Below are 20,150 nucleotides of genomic sequence, written 5' to 3'. Positions count from 1 at the left end.
CTATCAATTTATAACTGCAACGCTTCTATCTTTCTAGCTTTAAAAATTTGATAGGAATGAAAAACGAGTCTGTCAAGAAACCGTAAAGACTGTAAAGTATATGGTATGATGGGGACTTAAAGTGTTTGAATAGGCATAAAAACTTAAGGACATGTATCTACATGGTTCTGTGAAAAGTAAATATAATGGAAAACTAGGTGCAAAATTGAAAGGCAAGACACTCTGCCTATAAGCAGCAGTTTGTTATTAATGTACTCAGTGGTATGTTTGGAAAACATATAGGCTCTCACTTTGGGTTTATAGCACTTTATGGTGTCTTATACATGATGAAAAAAATTTTTTTCATTGGAACCAAAAGCAATTTTTGTTTTGTTTTTGTTTGAAAGCACCAGAGAACTGTTTTGCCTAGTCTTTTGTCTTGGGAAGATACCACATACCTTAATCTGAATTTCTAGGGTAACTGATTTTTTTAGTATTTGATTTTTGTTTTACTGTGCAGCAGATAACGACAAATTTTATGTAGAAAGAAAAATACTACTTAAACAAAACTATATTTTGAACAACGTATGAATAAACCTTAACTAAGAGATATCTATTTTGTACATTTTTATCTGGAAAGCAATGAGAGTGAGGCTGGCAACTTGTTATAGACAGTGATGCAGTAGATGCTGATTTAAGCAGTCAGATGATGCAAATTGTTTGTTATTTGAACTGTTGGGAAAGGCTCTGGGAAAAACAGTATGTGTTTAGACTTATGAGTAGTTTGCCTCTATATCTGAAAGCTTCTCTTTTCTTTGTGTTTTCCAATTTGATGTCTAAACATTATCCTGTGACTAAAGAAACAGAAGGAATTAATTTTTGATTAAACTGCTGTGTATTTAGGGCCACTGATGTGTTCTCTTGTCTAAAATGACAATAAGAGAAAAATTAAGAGGCTGGGTATGAGAAACCTCTGCTAATTAGCATGGGGAAAAGAGAACAGTAAGGTGATTGTAAGAATTCAGATGGAAAGACTTTTAGTTCTGTTTTTTACAGGGTGTTGGCAACTTAAGCTCATAATGGCTAAGATGTATCCAATTTTGAGTAGTATAATGCTTGTTTGGCATCGTACCATAATTCTGACAATAAGGAATGTGCTTTTCAGTATGTTATCCAGGAAAGGGAATGTGTTCTACTGTCAGAATCAGTGGCATATATTTACTTCGTGGGACATTATATAAATACACTAGCAAACCAGCTACTGATACAGTGAAATAAGCGGCATGTTCCCGAAACATTAATTCCATTTCAGTTATATGGTTTTTTTTCTCTTATATGTTCAGTGACGAACAAGAAACCAGCTCAAGCATCTATTACGAAGGTGAAGCAATTTGAAGGCTCTACGTCTTTTGTCAGGAGAACGCAGTGGATGCTTGAGCAGCTTCGCCAGGTCAATGGTATAGACCCTAATCGGGTGAGTTTGAACATTTCTAGAAAATGAAAATTGAGCCCTCTTATTACTGATTTGTGAATCAGGCATTCTTTCACTATTCAAAGGGTGCCTAAAAAGATAAGACACAGGTTTAAGTGCAGATTCTCAAAAAATAAATAACTCAATGGAATATGTGAAATAGATTTTAATCGGAAAGATGAGAGGAGGCCAAAGCTCATAGTTATATGTTTTTTTTTCTTCCTGTCGTTCTCTACTTTTCTTCCTACTCTCTCTCTTCCTTATAAAGAGAAAAATAAGAGCCTTGTTTGCCTTGTCTTCAGCTATAAGCCTCTTGGGGTCCATTAGAGCAGTAAGTAGAAGCAAGGACAGGAGAGGTTACTGAGGTTCAAGTTTGTGAAATATTGTGAACCTTGCATTTTTTCTAGGACAGTCCTCTCCTCAGATCCTTCCGCATTTCTTACCTTTTTCTACAAAAGGTGGTAGTGTGGTTTAGTTGCCAACGGCATGTGAACACTGATTTAAACAACAACAACAAAAAACCCCCAAACAAACAAAAAAACCCCAAACCAAACAACCCCCCCACTAAATAGTTCTGGAATTATTCCTTTAATGTGGAGTATACAGCCTGCCTTGAGCTGTCTCAAGACAAAGTTGTACTAATATGTAATAAGTTTATGAATACAAATCTTCAGTAGTAAACCAGCAGAATTAGAAGTTAGGAGTGTGGCTCATACTATGTGATCACAGAGTGACTTACTGTGTTCATTGTACAGCAAAATATGTTTGTGACTTAACCCCCTTGGCTTGTTCAAAGCTGTGCTCTGATCAGCCACCTAAGCATCTTAACAATGGTGGACCAAATTCTATTACTACCCAGTACAGTCTTTTGTACAAAAAAGAAGCCCTTTGGCCACTGCCCTATGAAATGCAGGGGGTGGCATTATATTTTCTCTGGGTAAAGGGACAATGAAAACAAGAGCAATGACAAATAGATAAGGGATATTTGTTTTAGGCCCTTTCCCGGTATCTGCTACTCAGCTACACAAATAACAGATACTTGGGATACTCTCAGATTGAAAGTCCTATCAAGTTCTTAAGTGTAGACATGTTCCTTTCAAACTTGTCTTCCTGTGATTCCTAGTGTCATCGATTCAAAAAAGCATTTACTAGATTAGATTACAAAACGATATTTAGCAAATATTGCTAAATACATAGCAATACTTCTTGCATAAAATCTATTTATTTTGGCAGTTGATGCATGGTATAGAGCTGGGCTTTGATTTGTTCTGGGAGTGCTCTTCTGTTCACATTATCCTGAGACCTATGCAACACTTTATGATAATACATCAAATACAATAACTAGGACTTGCTATTTGTTTTCCTTCTTTCGTTGAGCATAGAGAGCAGAACCACATCTTCTATAATATAGTGTAAAAGTAGATTTTGTGCTTAGAGGCACAAATCCTTGTGTAATATAGAAGACAGAAATAACTACTAGATAACAAGGATTTCTTGAGAGATTCTAACTTTTCATTTTTTGGTCTAAAGTTTTTTTTTTTCAGGTATTTTTGTCATAGCTGAATATTCCTCGTTAAAAATACCTGCAAGGAAAAAACTTCCTGCCTGTTCTTTTTTGCATCCAAAAATATGCAAAGGAAAAATGATCCCAGGATGGTCTTGAGTTGCATGACCTTTCTGCTTTTTCCAACATAATACCTTTTAAAAAATAATAGCTCTATATCTTTCTCCAAATCATTTATAAAACTGGAATAATAGTAGTGTGGTTTTTTGGTTTTTTGTTTTTTTTTTCTTCTAGGATTCCCCAGAATTTGATTTACTATTTGAAAATGCTTTTGACCAATGGGTAGCAAGCACAGCTTCAGAAAAATGCACATTCTTTCAGGTTCTACATCACACTTGTCAGCGATACCTTACAGACAAGAAGCCAGAATTTATCAACTGCCAATCTAAAATTATGGGAGGTAAGTCAACTGAAGCTGGAATACTTTGTGCAGTTGGACATGAAATGATTTGCACATGAGATTCTGTGCTCAAATGAGCTTGCAGTCTAATTACATCTTGAAATCATGGGTCTGAATATGCTGACTTCACAGTAGTAAACTTCTAGGCTTCAGCATTTCTCCGTTAAGCACCACTTCACACTCTTTCCCTGTCTCTACTTACCTAGTCTTCAGTTCTAGAGGCAACATCCCCTACCCACCTTGTGAGAAGTCGTTCTCCTCCGTCTTTTTAGCAACCTTGATTTTGATTTGTCTCTCTACTTTTGTTCATTGAGAAACATTTCTGGGTGGCCTGAAAGATTTCCTACTAAAAGCCTGTTCTACATTGCCACTTCCTCACAAGTCTGTGTAAAGGTGATTTATTACTAAACTTCCTATGGTTTTTTTGAGTTTACTTTGATCTTGACAGAAATCAGTTAGTTTAGAATTTTGTTACCTTTCATATGTCACACATCTTAAGGTGAATTTCCAGTATTAGACTAAAAAACATCTGTTTAGGTAAAAAAAATCCTGGTCAATATGTGAAACTGGTATTTACCATCCACTTCCCAAGCAACAAAAACTGTGTTTTGGGGAGGATTTCATGTATTTCACAAAGTATTATTTAGGAAAATAAACTGTTTTAGTTGTTCCCTTAGACTGAAATTTCTGAAAATAGTCTCCTTTTTGTCTGCTCTAAAACAGAACACTTTTAAGAACTCTTACACCTCCCATGTTCTGCACAGCTGGAATAAAAAATTGGTTTTCTCTTTCTCAATGAGTCTCCAAACTGTAGAAGAGAAGTGCAAGCTGACTTGGTGTTTTGTTTAGTTGTTGTTTCTTCCCCCCAATAGACATAAACCATAAACATGGAGAGCCTTACTCAGTTCTTTCTGGTAATTCTGCTTTCTCATAAATCTATAATATGTTCCTGTATGCTATTATCAGAACTATATTTTGTGCAGCCACCTTTATATTTTCTTTTTTCTGGCTGTTGTTTTGTCTTGCATCCCTTTTCTCTAAAATACCAGAGGTAAACTTGAGGAAGGGGGAAATCATCTCCAGTTTGGTCCTTATATTTTAGCTGCTGATACTGAGGTTACCACTAACCCTGCGATCATAAGTCAGAACTGTTTTGTCAATCATCCTTTTCTTTTAGTGTCTTCTCAAACTAAGAAAAAAGGCACAAAATTTCTTGTAAACATCCTCTCTCATTTTTTTCCCTTCCACATTAATAGGATTTCCTTTGTTTTCTTTTTGGCGTGGTGGGGAGGAGGGAGGAGCAGTTTCTGCACTGATGGGAGAAGATATCCACTGAGATTCATAATCTTCTGCTTGACTTCTACTTTTTTTAACGCACACTAGACCCTACCATGTCCCATGAAGCATACCCACGTTCTCTCTGTTACAACTTCGTAACTAAAACGGGCTTATTCAGCCATCTTCCGTTACCAGATGGTGACTGTTTCTGTATTCCTTGCCCATCATTCTGACTGTGCACAGACATGATCTGTGGGGGTACACACACGGTACAGACTATAGACATGGTACAGGGCCAGGGACTAATAAATCTCACAGATACAGTGCTTTTGCTGTTCTTCACCCTGTCAACTTTTTCCTCATACTGTGTTACAGACTCCTTGTGGATTAGTTGAAATTTGACAAACTATAATGACTGTAAACCATGTAATAGGTGACCCTAATTTCCAGTGACTTTCTGTGTGTCAGCCTCACTGAACAATGGGAAGTCTACCAAAAACTTAGTCCTCATTAGCAAATAACTGGTATCAATAAATATAAAAGGCAATGCAATCATATTATTGGAAATTCTCTTGTAATACATAAGGTGCAATAGTCTGTTTAAATGACTGCTGTTCCTTTCAGTAGTCAGGTTGGTATCCTTAATGCAACACTAAGTTTCCTACAGAAATACTGTATCTATGTAATTACAAGCTTTATTGCTGTGTTCATGCATACAGGTAAATTCTTATTCAGTTCCAAAAGCATTGTTCTAGCACCCATGCTGGTATTTCTTGAAAATCTAGATAATTAATTATGAAAAAATAGATTAAATTAGCTTTTCAAACTAAATTTTTTTGAGTTGTGGAAAAATTGTTTTCTGCTGTGTGGTTTAGCATTTTTCCTAATGTTCTAGTATACATGGGAATATATTTTGCTAATCTGTCCATCATCTTCAAAAGCTTTTGCATTACTTCATGTTTAAAAGTGTGTATCTAGTGGAGCCATGCTTCCTCCACTGATTAAAAATAAATAAATAACTATCATAGCAGCTTTGGAATATCTCCCAATTAAAGGCAGGTCTCCTTGGTAATATGTAATACTGTGAAGTTAGTTCAGTCACTGGGTTATGTTAGTTGGTCTGTTACTTTGAGGCAAATGGAGTAATTAAGGGACCAGAAGCAGCACCATTCATTGACTTTAGAAGCTGTGCAAGTTAGTAGTTGGCAGGCTCAGACACTGGGGAGACACCTGCAGTTCTGCTAGTCCTCGTTTGAAGCCCAGGGATGGGCCAACTCTGTATCAAAACCCATTTAGGCTGAAACCTGCAATATCAGGCTTTTTTTATGGAAAATACAGTGAAATGTGGTGTTGATCTCAGATTCATCCTGACTGGAAAAACTAAGTTCCAGCTGTAGCCGAGCGAACCAAAGAACATATACCTGAGGATATAGCTTGAAATTAATTAAATTCAGTTCAGAATTTGCAACTTGGGTTTTTTTGTTGTTATTGTTTTGTTGGGTTATTTGGCTAATAAGCCAGAGCAGTATATTCAAATCATTCTTAAACCTTTGTGTGGACAGATTTCAGATGAACCATGTCACTTCTTCCCCTCTACCATTTGTGTTTTAAGTGATATTCTTTTGAACCTTCTGGGGGATGTGAAAAGCAATATTCTTTTAGGATGGTTAGTCAGTTTAACTTGTAATACCCTACAAGTATTTTTAAAATAAATTATTAGAATATATATATGCATACACCCATATGCTTATGTATGCGTCCTGGTTTCAGCTGGGATGGAGTTAATTTTCTTCCTAGTAGCTGGTATAGTGCTGTGTTTTGGATTTAGTATGAGAATAACGTTGATAACACACTGATGTTGTTGCTAAGTAATGTTTACAGTAGGCAAGGACTTTTCAGCTTCACATGTTCCACCGGGTGTACAAGAAGCTGGGAGGGGGCACAGCCAAGATAGTTGATCCAAACTGACCAAAGGGCTATTCCATATGGCATCATGCTCAGTATATACACTGAGAGTTGTCCGGGTGGCAGCCATCGCTGCTCGGGGACTGGCTGGGCATCGGTTGGTGGGTGGTGAGCGGTTGCATCACTTGTGGGGTTTTTTGTTTTGTTTTTCCCTGGGTTTTGTTCCTCTCTCTCTCTCTTTCTCATTATTTTCCTTTTCGTTACAATTTGTTGTTGTTGTTGTTGTTAAACCGTTCTTATCTCAGCCCACAAGTTTTCTTACTTGTGCTTTTCTGATTCTCTCCCCCATTTCAAGTTTGTCTTTTGTTTATAGTTTAGAAGAGCCCTCTCTATAGCTTACGTGCATTCTGGATGTTACTTTGGAGACAAAAGGCGAGGCAGGTATTTGGGGTAGAGGGTTTTTTGACTGAGGTAGGAAATATTTTCCACTTTTGTATCTTTTTAATATATGGGTTCTGATACGGGAATATGTCTAATTTGGAGTATTTCTGTGTTAATTGTTATTTGGTGGACAGGTTAATCAGATTGTATTGCTTTTACATCGTAATGTAGAAAACGAAGTTGGAGATGAGTGGTGTGCAGAAATTTTGTCACCTATAGGTTGTGTTTCTTAGAACAACTTAATTCTTGACATAGCATTAGGCTGGCACTGAGGATGCATTTGACTCTCAGTTCTGGATAGAACCCTGTGATACAGCATTTGAAGCTCTTCAAGGATTAATTCTGGGCCTCTAAGAATAAACAGTTGCTGCCACCTTTAGATACACATTAGAAATGCATAATCCATGGAAAGGAGCAAGACCTCAGGTTGAAGGAAGATGATGATCTTACGTTTTTGTTTGTTTTAAGCTTTGTCCTACCTATGCTTTGGTTTTAACAGTCATTCTGCTGAATTAATTAAAATATTCTAAGCCCAAAGTAATGACATCTTTGCCTCTGTAACCTTTTCTTTAGGAGAACTGGCAGGAGTTATTAATGGATCATTCTTTTTCTCCTCCGAGAGAGGAGGAGAATCTCACACTGGCAAGTGTGAGAATGGTAATGAGTACTTCTTTTTTTCATAGGCTATTGACTCATCTTAGCTTACCACATTTGAGACCTGGTAAACATATAGTTGTGTTTACCATACTGTGCAAGATTAATGACTGACTAAAGGAGATGAATGAAAACTTGCCATTAGGAATTAGGGTGGGAAGAAGGATGATTGCTCCCTTTCCTCCTGTCAAATACCTGGTAGTTGTTGGTTTCAATTCTTACCGAATAGCCGTTGGAAAAAAGTATGTAATTGAACATATTATTCTTACAGACTTTCACTCGTAAATTAATTCTGATGCAAATGAATTTGACAAAAAAAAAAAAGGAAAGGACAAAGTATCTACCATGTTATTTTGGTGGTGTTTTGCCATTTTGAAATTACTGATCAGATGAATCTTAGCAATGTTTCCATATGGGAACAACAAAACTTCTTGCATTTGATTAAGACATTTCTTGCCAATGTATACCAAATACTCATCTGTTTGCTTTAGAGAAAATAAAGGCCACTGTCAGTCTAGAGATTGAAATATTAGAAATTAAATTTTCTGCTGCCAAAGACCATTTCAGGTGCTTGCTTTTATGCCCTGCATATTCATGTCAAGATTAATTCTGCTGTATCATTTTTTTTATTTAACTGGATGGATTTTAGTTACCTGAAGCATAAAAGCCATGTGTTGAGATTGGAATGGATAAGAATAGTTGAGTGCTTGTTCCATAGAAATATTGCATATAACCAGAGCTCTAAATTAACTTTCTAAAATGGGAATCTTGGACAAAAAAGTACATTATGTTCTTGTAAAATCTGTAGGAGTACATAAAATGAGAAGAGACATTTATCATTAAAGGTTGGTTCCTTTTTGATCTGTATAACTCTGAGACGAGATAATATAGAAAGCATTAAGCAATATATTTTCTTGCCTTTTCTGAAGAATGAAGGTCTAGGTGAGGTGTTACCTTCAAGATGCAGAGTATTACTGTTTGTCATAGAAATGGGAAAACTTTTTCTGTCAAACTATCAGATTTTGGTGTTTACAGAGCCAGAATGGAGTTCTGTGCATTTGTAGTAATTACTGATTCTGAAAGTTCCTGGTTGGTTAGACTTTCATTAGGTATAAATATTAGTTAGTATTGAAAATGTTACTAACTTAGTATTGATTTTTTTTTTAATAAATGTATTAGATTAGAGCTTAAAGTTTTCAAGTTTAAATACATTTCTCCATTTGGAAGAGGGTAAAGGTTGTGTTTAATATGAAATTGATCCTAATTAGATATTTCCTTAATTTATAGCAAATCCTGGTAGTAACGTCCTGTCCTGGCATCAATGTCAGTATTTAAAAACATCAACAGGAGAAGTACATTTGAAATAGAGAAGATGAGTTTTTCTGAAAGACATTTGTGACCTGTCAGTTTGGCTCTTAATCTTTGTGCTATATATTCTCCAGACTTTAATTACTAATTTCTAATTTCTGTAATTTTGACTAAATTTTAAACTTCAGTACTGTATTTTGCAGGCAGGAAGGCAAGGACATCAAAACTATATGGTGATGTTAAACCATAGAAGAAACCAAAGTGTGTGAATGTAATTGTCTTGAAAAATTATAGATAATATCTTATCCTTTTTTTTAATGGAACATTTATTAGCACTAAAACTGGATAAAGACAAAAAGATCAAAGGTAGAAAGAAAATTAAAAAACCACTTTGCTCCTGAAAATCCTTGCTTTAACATGCTGCCTATGTAAAAACATTTAAAAGATTAGCTATCTAAAGATATGAATATAATAATAATTTTATTAATAAGCAAAGATTGGAGGTAATCTATGATCTTGTTGTTCTCATCATCAAGCAAACTAGTAATCATTGAGGCTTAAGGGGATGACTTCGTCATGTAATTACTCCAGTTCACCTATTACAGTATTACATCTCTTTGAGAAGGTGGTAATGTATACAGCTAGACAGACCACAAATCTGATCCACTGTGGCAGTTCTATTTACTTCTCTCCTCTATAAATAAAATACAGTTGGTTTATAATGCAGTTCTACTGAAGTGCTGTCGTATCCGTAGTGCATTCCAGCACCTTTGAGCCATATGCTTGTGTGTATTTTGTTTCACTGTCTGTGCCTCAGTAAATATTTTCCTAGGAGATTGCATTTAAACAATGTATTGTTTATTGTGGCTTGCAAGTTACTGTACTGTCGGTTTTGGTGCATTAGAGTTCTGCTTGAAAAAGTGCTTTTGTGAAAGAAAGTGAACAGCCTGTAAAAATAAACTTGACAGAAGCAAGTTTCTGTACATGTCAGTCATGCCATGAATGTGATTCCAGGAGAAAGCACAGTGTCACAGTGGTACCTACAACAAGAAAAAGCTTACATGGGTCTCATGTTGCATTACAGTCAACACTAGAGATCACATCCTTCAGCTATAAAGTTGTTGTATTTCAGGTGAAATGCAACTACCTGGACTCATAAACTAATGATGACATTGATAAGTTTGCAACATCTTTGAAATGCTCGCTGTGGGTAGCTGATATTTGCTGTGCTTCCCTAAAGAAAATTGCTAATAAGTAAGCTGAAGAAAAGTTAATGTTTTTCTTCTTTACTGATTGATTGGTCTTAGCACACCTGAGTTATTACATATTCAGTTTGTCAGTCCTGTAATCCCACCTCAAGGACTACTTGAGGTCCTTCTTACCCCAGAGGTGGAATTTATCTTGAATGTACTTTATGATAATAGTGGTAAAGCTATTCACTGCCAGTTTGACCCTGATTTGTTCTACTGAGATATCTTTTACTGTTTCGCCTTGTATAGTTTCATCAGTTTAGTGTTTTTAATAGATTTTTGAAGGTACAAGTCTGATTTACACATGCTCCATATATTTATATGTGTATAGATATATTTGTTTATAGCTAAAACACGTTTGGTTTTGTATATGTATTTTATAGCATTTTGGAATTCATCATTATTTGCTTAAAATGAATTGGATGCTTGTTCTGTTTTGATGCTGCTTGTATTGATCAGTGAAAGCTGTCTTCTGGTCACCTTTGTGTGTAACCATCTGAGACCAGCCAGAGTTTCTTCATCCTTAATTAAACTTTTCTTGATCTAGCTGTACTCTGACATGGAAAGGTGATTGTCCATGTTCATAACAACTTCAGAACTATTAGAAATGGAAAACAGAATTGCTTCTCTTTTTTAAAAAAAATTAAAAAAGCAGCCTTGGATGGTGGCCAAATGAAATCTTTAAAAAGGCAAAGTGCACCACCTGAATGCCCAGCTGTTTAAAAAAATCCTCCTTTTCTGTTCCTGCAACCCTGTATTTCTTGTGTTTCTTCTTTAGGTCACTGTTACTTCATTTAATGCAGCCATTTTTCCCAGTCTGGAAAGTGAATGCAGGTGGTCCATCAATAGTAATAACTGTAAATAAACTACTGAAAATACCTCTGTGGGGGACACTTTTGTATGAATCCAAATCCATTTCTTAATATTTGTGAGCTTCTTAAGTCCTTGAGAATGAATTTTGTATAAATTCTTAGGTCACTTGAGACAAAATTCAAAGCACTGCATAACATTTTTTCTTAAAGTGACAGTGCTCCAACCATTTGACCTCATCTTGTTTGAAAAATCGCACAGGTACTAGCTCATTTGAAATGCGTTGCTCAGAACCAGCTGGTGCTTAATGAATTGATATATATTTTTTTCAGAGTATCTTTTTGTTATCTTTTCAAATTTTGATTGTTTCCTGCTTCAGTCAGAAAGGATAGGACTTGATCTGTCTCCAGAATCACTTCTTGATCTTCTGGGTAAAAATCCTATATGCTATATTTTTCATAAACAGTCCCTTTCAAAGTCTTAAGGCAATGACGTTACTATACATCTGAATGAGGTAAATATGAAGTGTAAATTATCTTGTCCAGCATTGTTTCCATTCCAAAAATCATTCTAAATTTAGTACAGCATAGTCCTTCATAACTAGCAGGAATTCATTAGTGTTGACATTTTCAGTCTTCTGTACTTGTCCTGTTGACGCAGATAGGAAGAGTTCAGTGTATATATATCCCCACCATGTGGTTTCACAGCAATGGCTCTCTTGCTACTCTGATAGCATAGGTCATTTCTCTTCTAAAGGATTTTAGCATCTCCTTCATCTTCTGTAGCTCCCATATTGGCATAAGAATGCATAGAACACCTTGTTTGGATAGTCTTATTTACTAACATTTAATTTTTCTTTCTGATTGTTCACATGCAATGTTAATTTGATAGCTGCACTTTAATTTGTAATATCTATAGCATATGGGCTGCACTTTTTTGCTGTTTTTCATTTGTTTGTGTTTTGTGGGATTTTTTGTTTGAGTGACTACGGCTTACATCTTGCTTTCTTGTAAACCTGGTATTTGAAAACACAGAACTTGGAATATGCCACTACAGTAGAGAAAAATTAGGATTGTTTTCCATCTGACTTACGTTCTTGCAGTTCTAACTACCTTTGAATATGGCTGACCTTTCCAGGTTCAGGGCTTCCAAAAAATGAATTGGAAAACAGTATTTAAATGTTGGAGAAGCCCATGCTAAATCTATGTGAAGATGAGGCAAATGACACCAGTTAAACTACATTCTCTATCTCTAGACTTCCTGGGAATTGAGGGGAAGGAGGATAAAAAAGGTTATTCAGCAGCTGCGATGTTGGGAGGTGATCCCTTTATTCCACATGGTAAGAAAACAATCCTTTCCAGGTCACCTGGAGTAGAACTTCCAGATTCAGGAGGCTGCTTAGAGGAATAAAGGAGTAGAACAACTAAAATTGCTTCTTTATGTGTTAATACATAGTTAATTTTGTGTCCAGCAAAACTAAATCTATAACAAAGAAATACTATTAAGTATTTTATTGCTGAACAATGTTCCCTCCGTGTTTTCATCTCTCTCCTCTATTTCAATTCTGTGTACGTAACTGTTTAAAAAAAAAAAAGGTCTGCTGGCAATGCTGTTGGATAAAATAGCCCATTCTAATTCTGTCTAATACTGTTTTCCACCCCCTGATTTTAACACCCATTCCATCCTAGCTTAATTATATATATCTGCTGACCACATTTGAATAGAATGTCAGTCCCTGTTCTTCTTTGGCTTAGAAGAAAAAGCTAGTTTCTGGGTGTCTTGCATCTTTGATCTGGTTTCCAAATGAACGTATATATGAAAACTGCCTCCTAACCCAGGTTTCTAAACTGTTTAGATTTCTAACCTGGAAGAGGTAAATTAAAATACGAAGTTCTAGACCATCAGTCTAGGTAGCAGATAAATAGGAAAATGTCTCCAGGGCTACTCAAGCCATTTGAAAAGTAACCCATCAAATTTAGGTCTGATGACTTGATATTTTTATGATTCCTTTTCATGGATTAGCATTATTGTTTAATACAAAACATTAAGAAATAGAACACTGTATGTAGTCTTGATGATGTCTTAGACCAAAGTGTTGGGTTTTTGGTGTTCAGTATTACTTCTCTTACAGAAGTATTGTTTCAGAATGCCTGCTGTGGCATGATGGTAATTTTCTAAGAATGTAACTTATTGATTTTTCAGTCTTTCTCTCTCTTCACAGTATTTAAACTCACTCATAAAATGCAAAACATATTGGGTCTACAACACCTTCACTCACTGTAGACTTTAATGCATTGCATTACATCTGTGCAGCTGTAGAACATCTTGAGAGGAGAAGAGGCTTGGTATGGACGCCACTGTTTTGATTCACAGGGGTGGAATTAAATCTGAAATGACAATCCCTAAAATCACTTAACTTTCCCATTATTGAAGTTTAGAAGCTGGTCCAAGCTACTGACAGACCAGTTATACTGGCTAACTGTGATAGATCCTGTGCTGCTATCAGGCTGTGAACAAATTCTGTAAAGACGTTTGTCTCATCTCTACATTCTGTTAGAAATTTTTCTTCATTGAAATAATACATAATTGATGGATCTATGTAATACTTTCCATTCTCTCTTGCTGCCAGACCACTAACAAGATATAACATCAAATGGTTTCTTTCCCTTTTTGCTTTTATTTACGTTTGACAAAAATATAAAATTAGTACCTTGGCTGGTTGCTGTTTCTGCTCCCCAGTACATACCCTCAGTTTGCACACCTATATAAACAATATTCTTTCTTCTGTTTCCTTCTCCTCTCCTCCCCTCTCTAAAGGACTACTGCTGAAATGATGCTTTAAAGCCAGTTATGGATTTGGACAGGAAAGTACAGGAGGTAAAGTTCTCTCAAGTGTTGACTTAAGCTTGTAGTTAGGAAAGTCATTGCTATTCTGACCTGGACAGATTTTTTAGTAGCATATCCTTCCACTCCTGCTGAATTAAGGTCAGTAGTATCTTTCAGACTTCCCCCACCCCTCTTCAGGAACTGTAGCAGACTCTTTGTTCACTGTGAACTTCAGCTCTAAGATACTTGGCTGTTGAGCACCTGTGATTGTTCTGCATGGTTCAATCTTGATAGTGGAGCAAAAGTGAAGAAACTTTATTCCATCGGTGTCTTTAGAACATTTCCACAAAGCTATGATAAAAAAAAGCTCATGCAGACAAGTTGAGCATAACTCTACTAGTAAGTAGAGTACTACCAGTAGTCTAGTTATAGCAGTCTTGAAATCAGAGGATTTACTCAGGTCCTCAGGTGGACCTTGCAGCCTCTTCTGAGCTTTGTGCAGCTGTGACGATATTACTTGCAAGACACTGGGTAGCTAGCAGTCCAGATCTGGAGTGGCTATGTAGGCTGCAGTCATTGAAGGAATCTGAAATATAGACACATTCTTCAGTCAGTCAGTCCAGAAAGAGTATGTAGCTTTCTTTTTTAGCTTTCTTTCCAGTAAATAGGTTAAACCCAGGGCTAAAAAAAAAAGTGGGATGTTACCCACTAGACTGACTTTTTTTTTTTTGTGGAACTTAAAATGTACCTTGCAAATCTAAAGAGCTGACATGACTAATGAGAGCAGAGGAAGAAACTGATCTCAGTTGTCAATAAAGCTTATCTTGTTTTGTTGTTTGCTGATGAAGGTTTTGCAGCTGAACAGTTAGGATTATCATTTTGCCTCCTACATTCTTTATAATCAGTAGGACCTTTTTAAAAGTATGATGTTATGATTCACAATGTATTTTTTGTTACTGTTAGAAATAACTTGGAAGCATCTGTTTAACTCCCAGGATGTAGATATTACTTAACTAGTAGCAGGAATAAAACGTGCTGTTTTCTCATGTGAGAACTGAGATATGTTAAACTTGGCTTTTTTTGGCCTTAAAAGAACAAGATTCCCCATATATAAAAAGTTGTACGCAGATGTAAATAATGGACTGAAAAAGCAATGAAGTGACAAACTAGGGTTATATTAGAACAAGTTGTTACAGTATAAAATACTCTAAATTACTGAAATTAATGTTATAGGCTTCATTTCAGATATTGCAAATCAGGAAGACTGAAAAGTATGGGATCATCTTTTAAGAAGTTTATAGAGCTTTAAAAAGTGCTTATAATCCACTGTTTGTTTTTTCTTTTTTTCTTACATGCTTTGGACAAAATACCAAGTTAGCTGAATTTTTAATCTAAAAGTCTCTCTGCTTCAAAGTAATACGCAATATTTGCCTGCATTTCTCTATTCACAGCTGTTCTTGGCCACTATTGGCATTAATGGGTATTAAAAGATTCATTTGTGTCAGAAGAAATTGCCTACCCCACATCAAAACAGGGGAAAGTAGTGTAATCAGTCTGAATTTGAGATCACTTCTTATTCTGAAACCTGCACTGCTTTCCTGAGCAGAATCAGATTTTTACAAAGGTGGAACATTGATCTGTGACTTGAGAGTACAGTGACTCTTAATGTTGCAGGATCAGTACAAGCTACACTAAGTGCAGAATATGTACTGCTTGTAACAGTTACCAGACTTTGGTAACTAATGCTTCTTTTGAAGGTCATAAACTTTCCAGACTCAGGTGCAAAGACCTAAAGAAATGTTTTGGTTACTTTCAAAGAAGGTGGAAGTCCATCAAAATCCTGCTGTTCAGGCTGAGCTAGGAGACTTCTAGATTTTAAGGCTCAATTTAAGTTAGGAAGGACATTATTCTTGAAAGATAAATTGAGATATTGATGTTCAGATTTAAATCTGCAGCTTCAAGTATTTCAAAGTTATAATTAAATTAATACATCCAGTAAAGATACTACTTTCTATGAATGTTCTGTCTTTCAGATCACTTAGTCATCCTTTCTGGCTGATAATTTAAATATTGAAATTATCTAGAGAACATTCCATTCATGTGATACAGGAATTCATTGAGTTGTGAGAGGGAATTATCTAATAGGATTACAATCACAGAAATACTATTTCTGTAATCTTCTACTTAATAGCTCAAGCTGTTTAAGAAGGCTTTCATGTGGCTATTTAAGAGAGTTCAGAAACCTTTTATCTGTTTGGTTCTTTCTAGCAGCAGTTTCCTCTTTTATTCAAAAGATCTCCTAAACGAGGCTGTCAGCACCAATACATGTTAAAGGATGTGTAACAGTCACTTGGCAGGGAGGTGAGAAGGATGAAGAACGAGGGGAAGAACATGTTCGTCCTGTTGACCTTTATGATCAGCTGTTACATTACAGTAGCGATGGAAAGCCTTGGGCTAATGGTAGTCTAGGAACTGTAACTCTCTGGTAATGACGAGTTTAACAAAACAAGTATGCTCAGTAAGGAGAGGCAGCTTATGGAAGTGTGAAGTGCCACCATCAGTTGGAACTTCATCAGTCTAAATATTTTGATTTTGAAATACCTAAGCTTCCTGAGTTAGAAGCCTGGAGTTCACTTAGTCCTTTATTACTGTCGTAGTGTTTCTGGTGGGTCATTCCGGACACAGCTGTTCCTTGTTGTGAACAGTCTCTGTAACAATTTTAGCAGAGGAAGAGATTTACCTTCATGTCTTCAGTGCTGTGTTGCACTAATGAACAACTGTTAATTTTTTTAGAGCATAATTCTTTCTCCTAACAAAATTTAGCAGTTTGATTGCTGAATCTGGCTAACATGTGGGAGTCACCTGAGTCTTGACAGCCTAGGGGAAACTTTCAGACTAGAGAAACTTGTATCTTTCATCTTTTCTTTGGAAAAAAAATCCCTTTCTAGGTAGTTGAATTCCCATCTGAACAAATGCCAGGTAAGAACTTGAGCTTCCTGTGGTCGCTTTCCTCTTTCTGAAGTGTTGTTTTCAGTGGTTAAGTACAGTTTGGAGGGTGGAGGAGGAGGTGGCTTTTGTGAAGTGCTCTCTAAAAGAGTGACTAATCAGATACAAGCTACATTCAAGTTGACTTTTATTATTGACAGTAGCTGATTGAAACAGATGGGAGAAATGTGCACAATTAGCAGAAAAAACATTCAGACATAAATGTAGTCATACCAGTCCTGAGTGACTGGGATGTTGCTAAAAGATTGCCCTTAAATGTATAGCTCCTAGGTTACTAGACCGTGTTCTCCCTGAGGGCAGCTGCTCTTGCACAGCCAGTCAGTCTCAGGCCAGACTCTGCATTTTTCATTTGATGCGTTCAAATTGCTCCTGACTGACTCCATCCTGACCTTGACCAGCTCTCACTCAGTCTTCTTCATTCTTACTCATGAGCTACAACTTTATTTCAGCCTATGTGGTAACAGAGGTTGGTGATTTTGGATACACTACTTAAATAGTCTTTTTGTAAATATACAGATTAAGTTTGTAGCAAACACGGAATTTTCAGAGTCAACTACCTGATTTAGAAGTGTGAATCTGCTGTTAAATACACTGTGTTCCATGCCTCCATTGTAGCAGGTTAGTGCATTATGTTTCTCAATAATAATTAACACTACTTAATCAGAAGCTCAATCAATAGTATTGACACAGTGACTGTAAGCAGTACCTTTGTTTAGAAAAATCCTGTATTTTATCTTCAGGGCATGTTGCTACCTGATTCTCTCACCCACCCTAAAAGAAATGTCAATATTTGGTGAATTGAATTTGAAACAAAACAACAAAAAAATTGTGTCTGGAGGTGTGTAAACCCTTTGGATTGCCTTGACAGGGAAAAGATGAATTAGGCTTTGTATTGGTTTTGGCTGGGATGGAGCTCATTTTCTTCATAGCAGTCAGTATAGTGCTGTATTTTAGATTTGTGACCAAAACTGTTGAAAGCACACCAGTTTTTTAGGTGAGCGGTGCTTACACCGTGTCAAGGCCTTCTCAATTTCTCATTCTGCCTGCCCTCAGCAAGTAGGCTGGGAGGGGACACAACCAGGGAAGCTGACCCAAATTGACCAAGGAGATACTCCGTGCCATGTAACAGCATGCTCAGCAATAAGAACTGCGGGGGGCTACCTTTTCCCAAGGTAGCCATTGCTCAGGGGCTGGCTGGGCATTGGGCAGCTGGTGGCAAGTGATTGTTTTTGCATCATCTGGTGGGTTGGGTTTTTTTTGCCTTCACTTATTAAACTGTTTTTATCTCAACCTTTTGAGTTTTCTTCCTTTTGCCCTTCTGATTCTCTTCTCCCATCCCACGGGGTGGGAATGAGCAGTCAGCTGGGTGGGAGCTTACCTGCCAGCCAGGGTCAACCCTCCACAGGCTTTCATTCAAAATAGGGTTTTTTTCATATTAAATATAACTCCTTACAGTAGTCACTGTCTTTTTGTCCTATATTAAATCTGTTTCCTCTTTCTGAATATTCCTTACAGAAAACTGTTCTGATGGTGAATAGAATTTGATTGGATATTTCAGCTTGTAATCATGAAGAAATGTAGGAAATACAGGATTTCGCTTGCTGACAGAAATGACTGAAGGTTTCAATCAAAAAACCCATACTTTTTTCTTTATAGGATTACATCAATGTCAATAAAAACCCACATGGAAGTTATCCCATCTCCAGTGATTCTACCAGTCAGCTGATGAAAAGCAGCAAAGCTTGCAAGCTTTTTCAGTATTCACAACTTTCACAGCTCTCCACTTGTGGCCCCAATGGAACTGCATTTAAGAAAAATGTTTAAATTTGGCATCTCATTCACAAACAGAAGCTTGCCATGGTGCGTAGCTGCTGTTTGTTTTAATTGTACATTCTGCTCCTTGACAGGTCGGCTGTAATCATGGCATTGCTTGAGATCCTTTAGAATTCCAGAACTTTTCCAGAGTAAGCCCCTTGTTGTGGTTTAATCCCAGCTGGCAACTAAGCCCCACACAGCTGCTCATTCACTCCCCCCCGGTGGGATGGGGGGGAGAATCAGAAGAGCAAAAGTGAGAAAACTCATGGGTTGAGATAAAGACAGTTTAATAGGTAAAGCAAAAGCCGCATACACCAGCCAAGCAAAGCAAGGAATTCATTCACTACTTCCCATGGGCAGGCAGGTGTTCAGCCATTTCCAGGAAAGCAGGGCTCCATCATGCGTAATGGTTACTTGGGAAGACAAACGCCATCACTCCTAATGTCCCCCCCTTCCTTCTTCCCCAGCTTTATATACTGAGCATGATGTCATATGGTATGGAATAGCCCTGTGGTCACTTGGGCTCAGCTGTCCCAGCTGTGTCCCTTCCCAACTTCTTGTGCACCTGGCAGAGCATGGGAAGCTGAGAAGTCCTTGATTTAGTATAAGCACTACTTAGCAACAACTAAAACATCCCTGTATTATCAACAATGTTTTCAGCACAAATCCAAAACATAGCCCCATACTAGCTGCTATAAAGAAAATTAACTCTTTAAAATTAAACAGCACATTCTCCACCCCTTTATTCCATACCATTTACATCATGCTCATGTCTCACACTATCCAATACATTCTCATTACCCACCATCACCTTTCCCATTCTTTGATATAATACACAGATATCATTCCCTTAGTCTATGGACCACCCCTGTGAAATGACTGTAAAATGTCCACTAAGTTCATTTAGTCCATGACTTTGGGCTCCATCTGTTATGGTGGTCACTCAGGACAGGAGAGGTGGTGTGTTGCTTTGGAGTTACTGGACACCAAAGCCAGCTCAGGTTGGGTTGCTGCTGCACTTGCACTGCTTCTTGTAAGGCTTGTCCTCTATTGGTTCAGGTGGTTCCTGCTATACTAATTCCTATAACATGCAACTCAAATCCTGGGTTACAACAATTTAAAGGTATTTCCATTATGGTCTCCACCCCTGGTCCCTTTGGACCAGACCATTGGGTTTACCATTGCAATGAACTCCTCCCCTTGCTCTGGCTAGAGAAAATTAGAAAATGAATTAGAAAATTAATTAAGAAAATTACCTCTACCCCAGCCAAAACCAGCACACCCCTTTAACTCATAATTGTCATAATGAGCAAATACGACTGCTCAGTAAGATTTTTAGACTTTATTGGTTTTATAATCCCCAAGAAAATTACCCTTTTTAGAGAACAAATTAGGCTTTCTTCCTGCAAGGTTTTCAAAGTTATTACATACAGTCTTTTCCAG

General features: G+C 36.9%; 1 protein-coding gene across 10 annotated transcripts in view; it reads left to right on the top strand.

Moving 5' to 3' along the window:
* The window catches only part of STXBP6 (syntaxin binding protein 6), a 128,467-nt gene that overhangs the window by 88,930 nt on the left and 19,387 nt on the right, over positions 1-20,150 (top strand). For 8 of the 10 annotated variants that reach the window (XM_072865293.1, XM_072865295.1, XM_072865300.1 and 5 more), the window contains 2 exons: positions 1,323-1,453; positions 3,249-3,414. The exons of 1 other annotated variant lie outside the window; for it this stretch is intronic. In XM_072865293.1, the coding sequence (XP_072721394.1) occupies positions 1,323-1,453; positions 3,249-3,414 (297 nt within the window). The remainder of the gene's footprint in view (positions 1-1,322; positions 1,454-3,248; positions 3,415-20,150) is intronic. One more of the 10 variants, XM_072865297.1, reaches the window with a different exon arrangement.

The sequence above is a fragment of the Ciconia boyciana genome, chromosome 6 (assembly GCF_034638445.1).
Source record: "Ciconia boyciana chromosome 6, ASM3463844v1, whole genome shotgun sequence".
Classification (NCBI taxonomy): domain Eukaryota; kingdom Metazoa; phylum Chordata; class Aves; order Ciconiiformes; family Ciconiidae; genus Ciconia; species Ciconia boyciana.
This window is presented reverse-complemented; position numbering and strand designations above follow the sequence as displayed.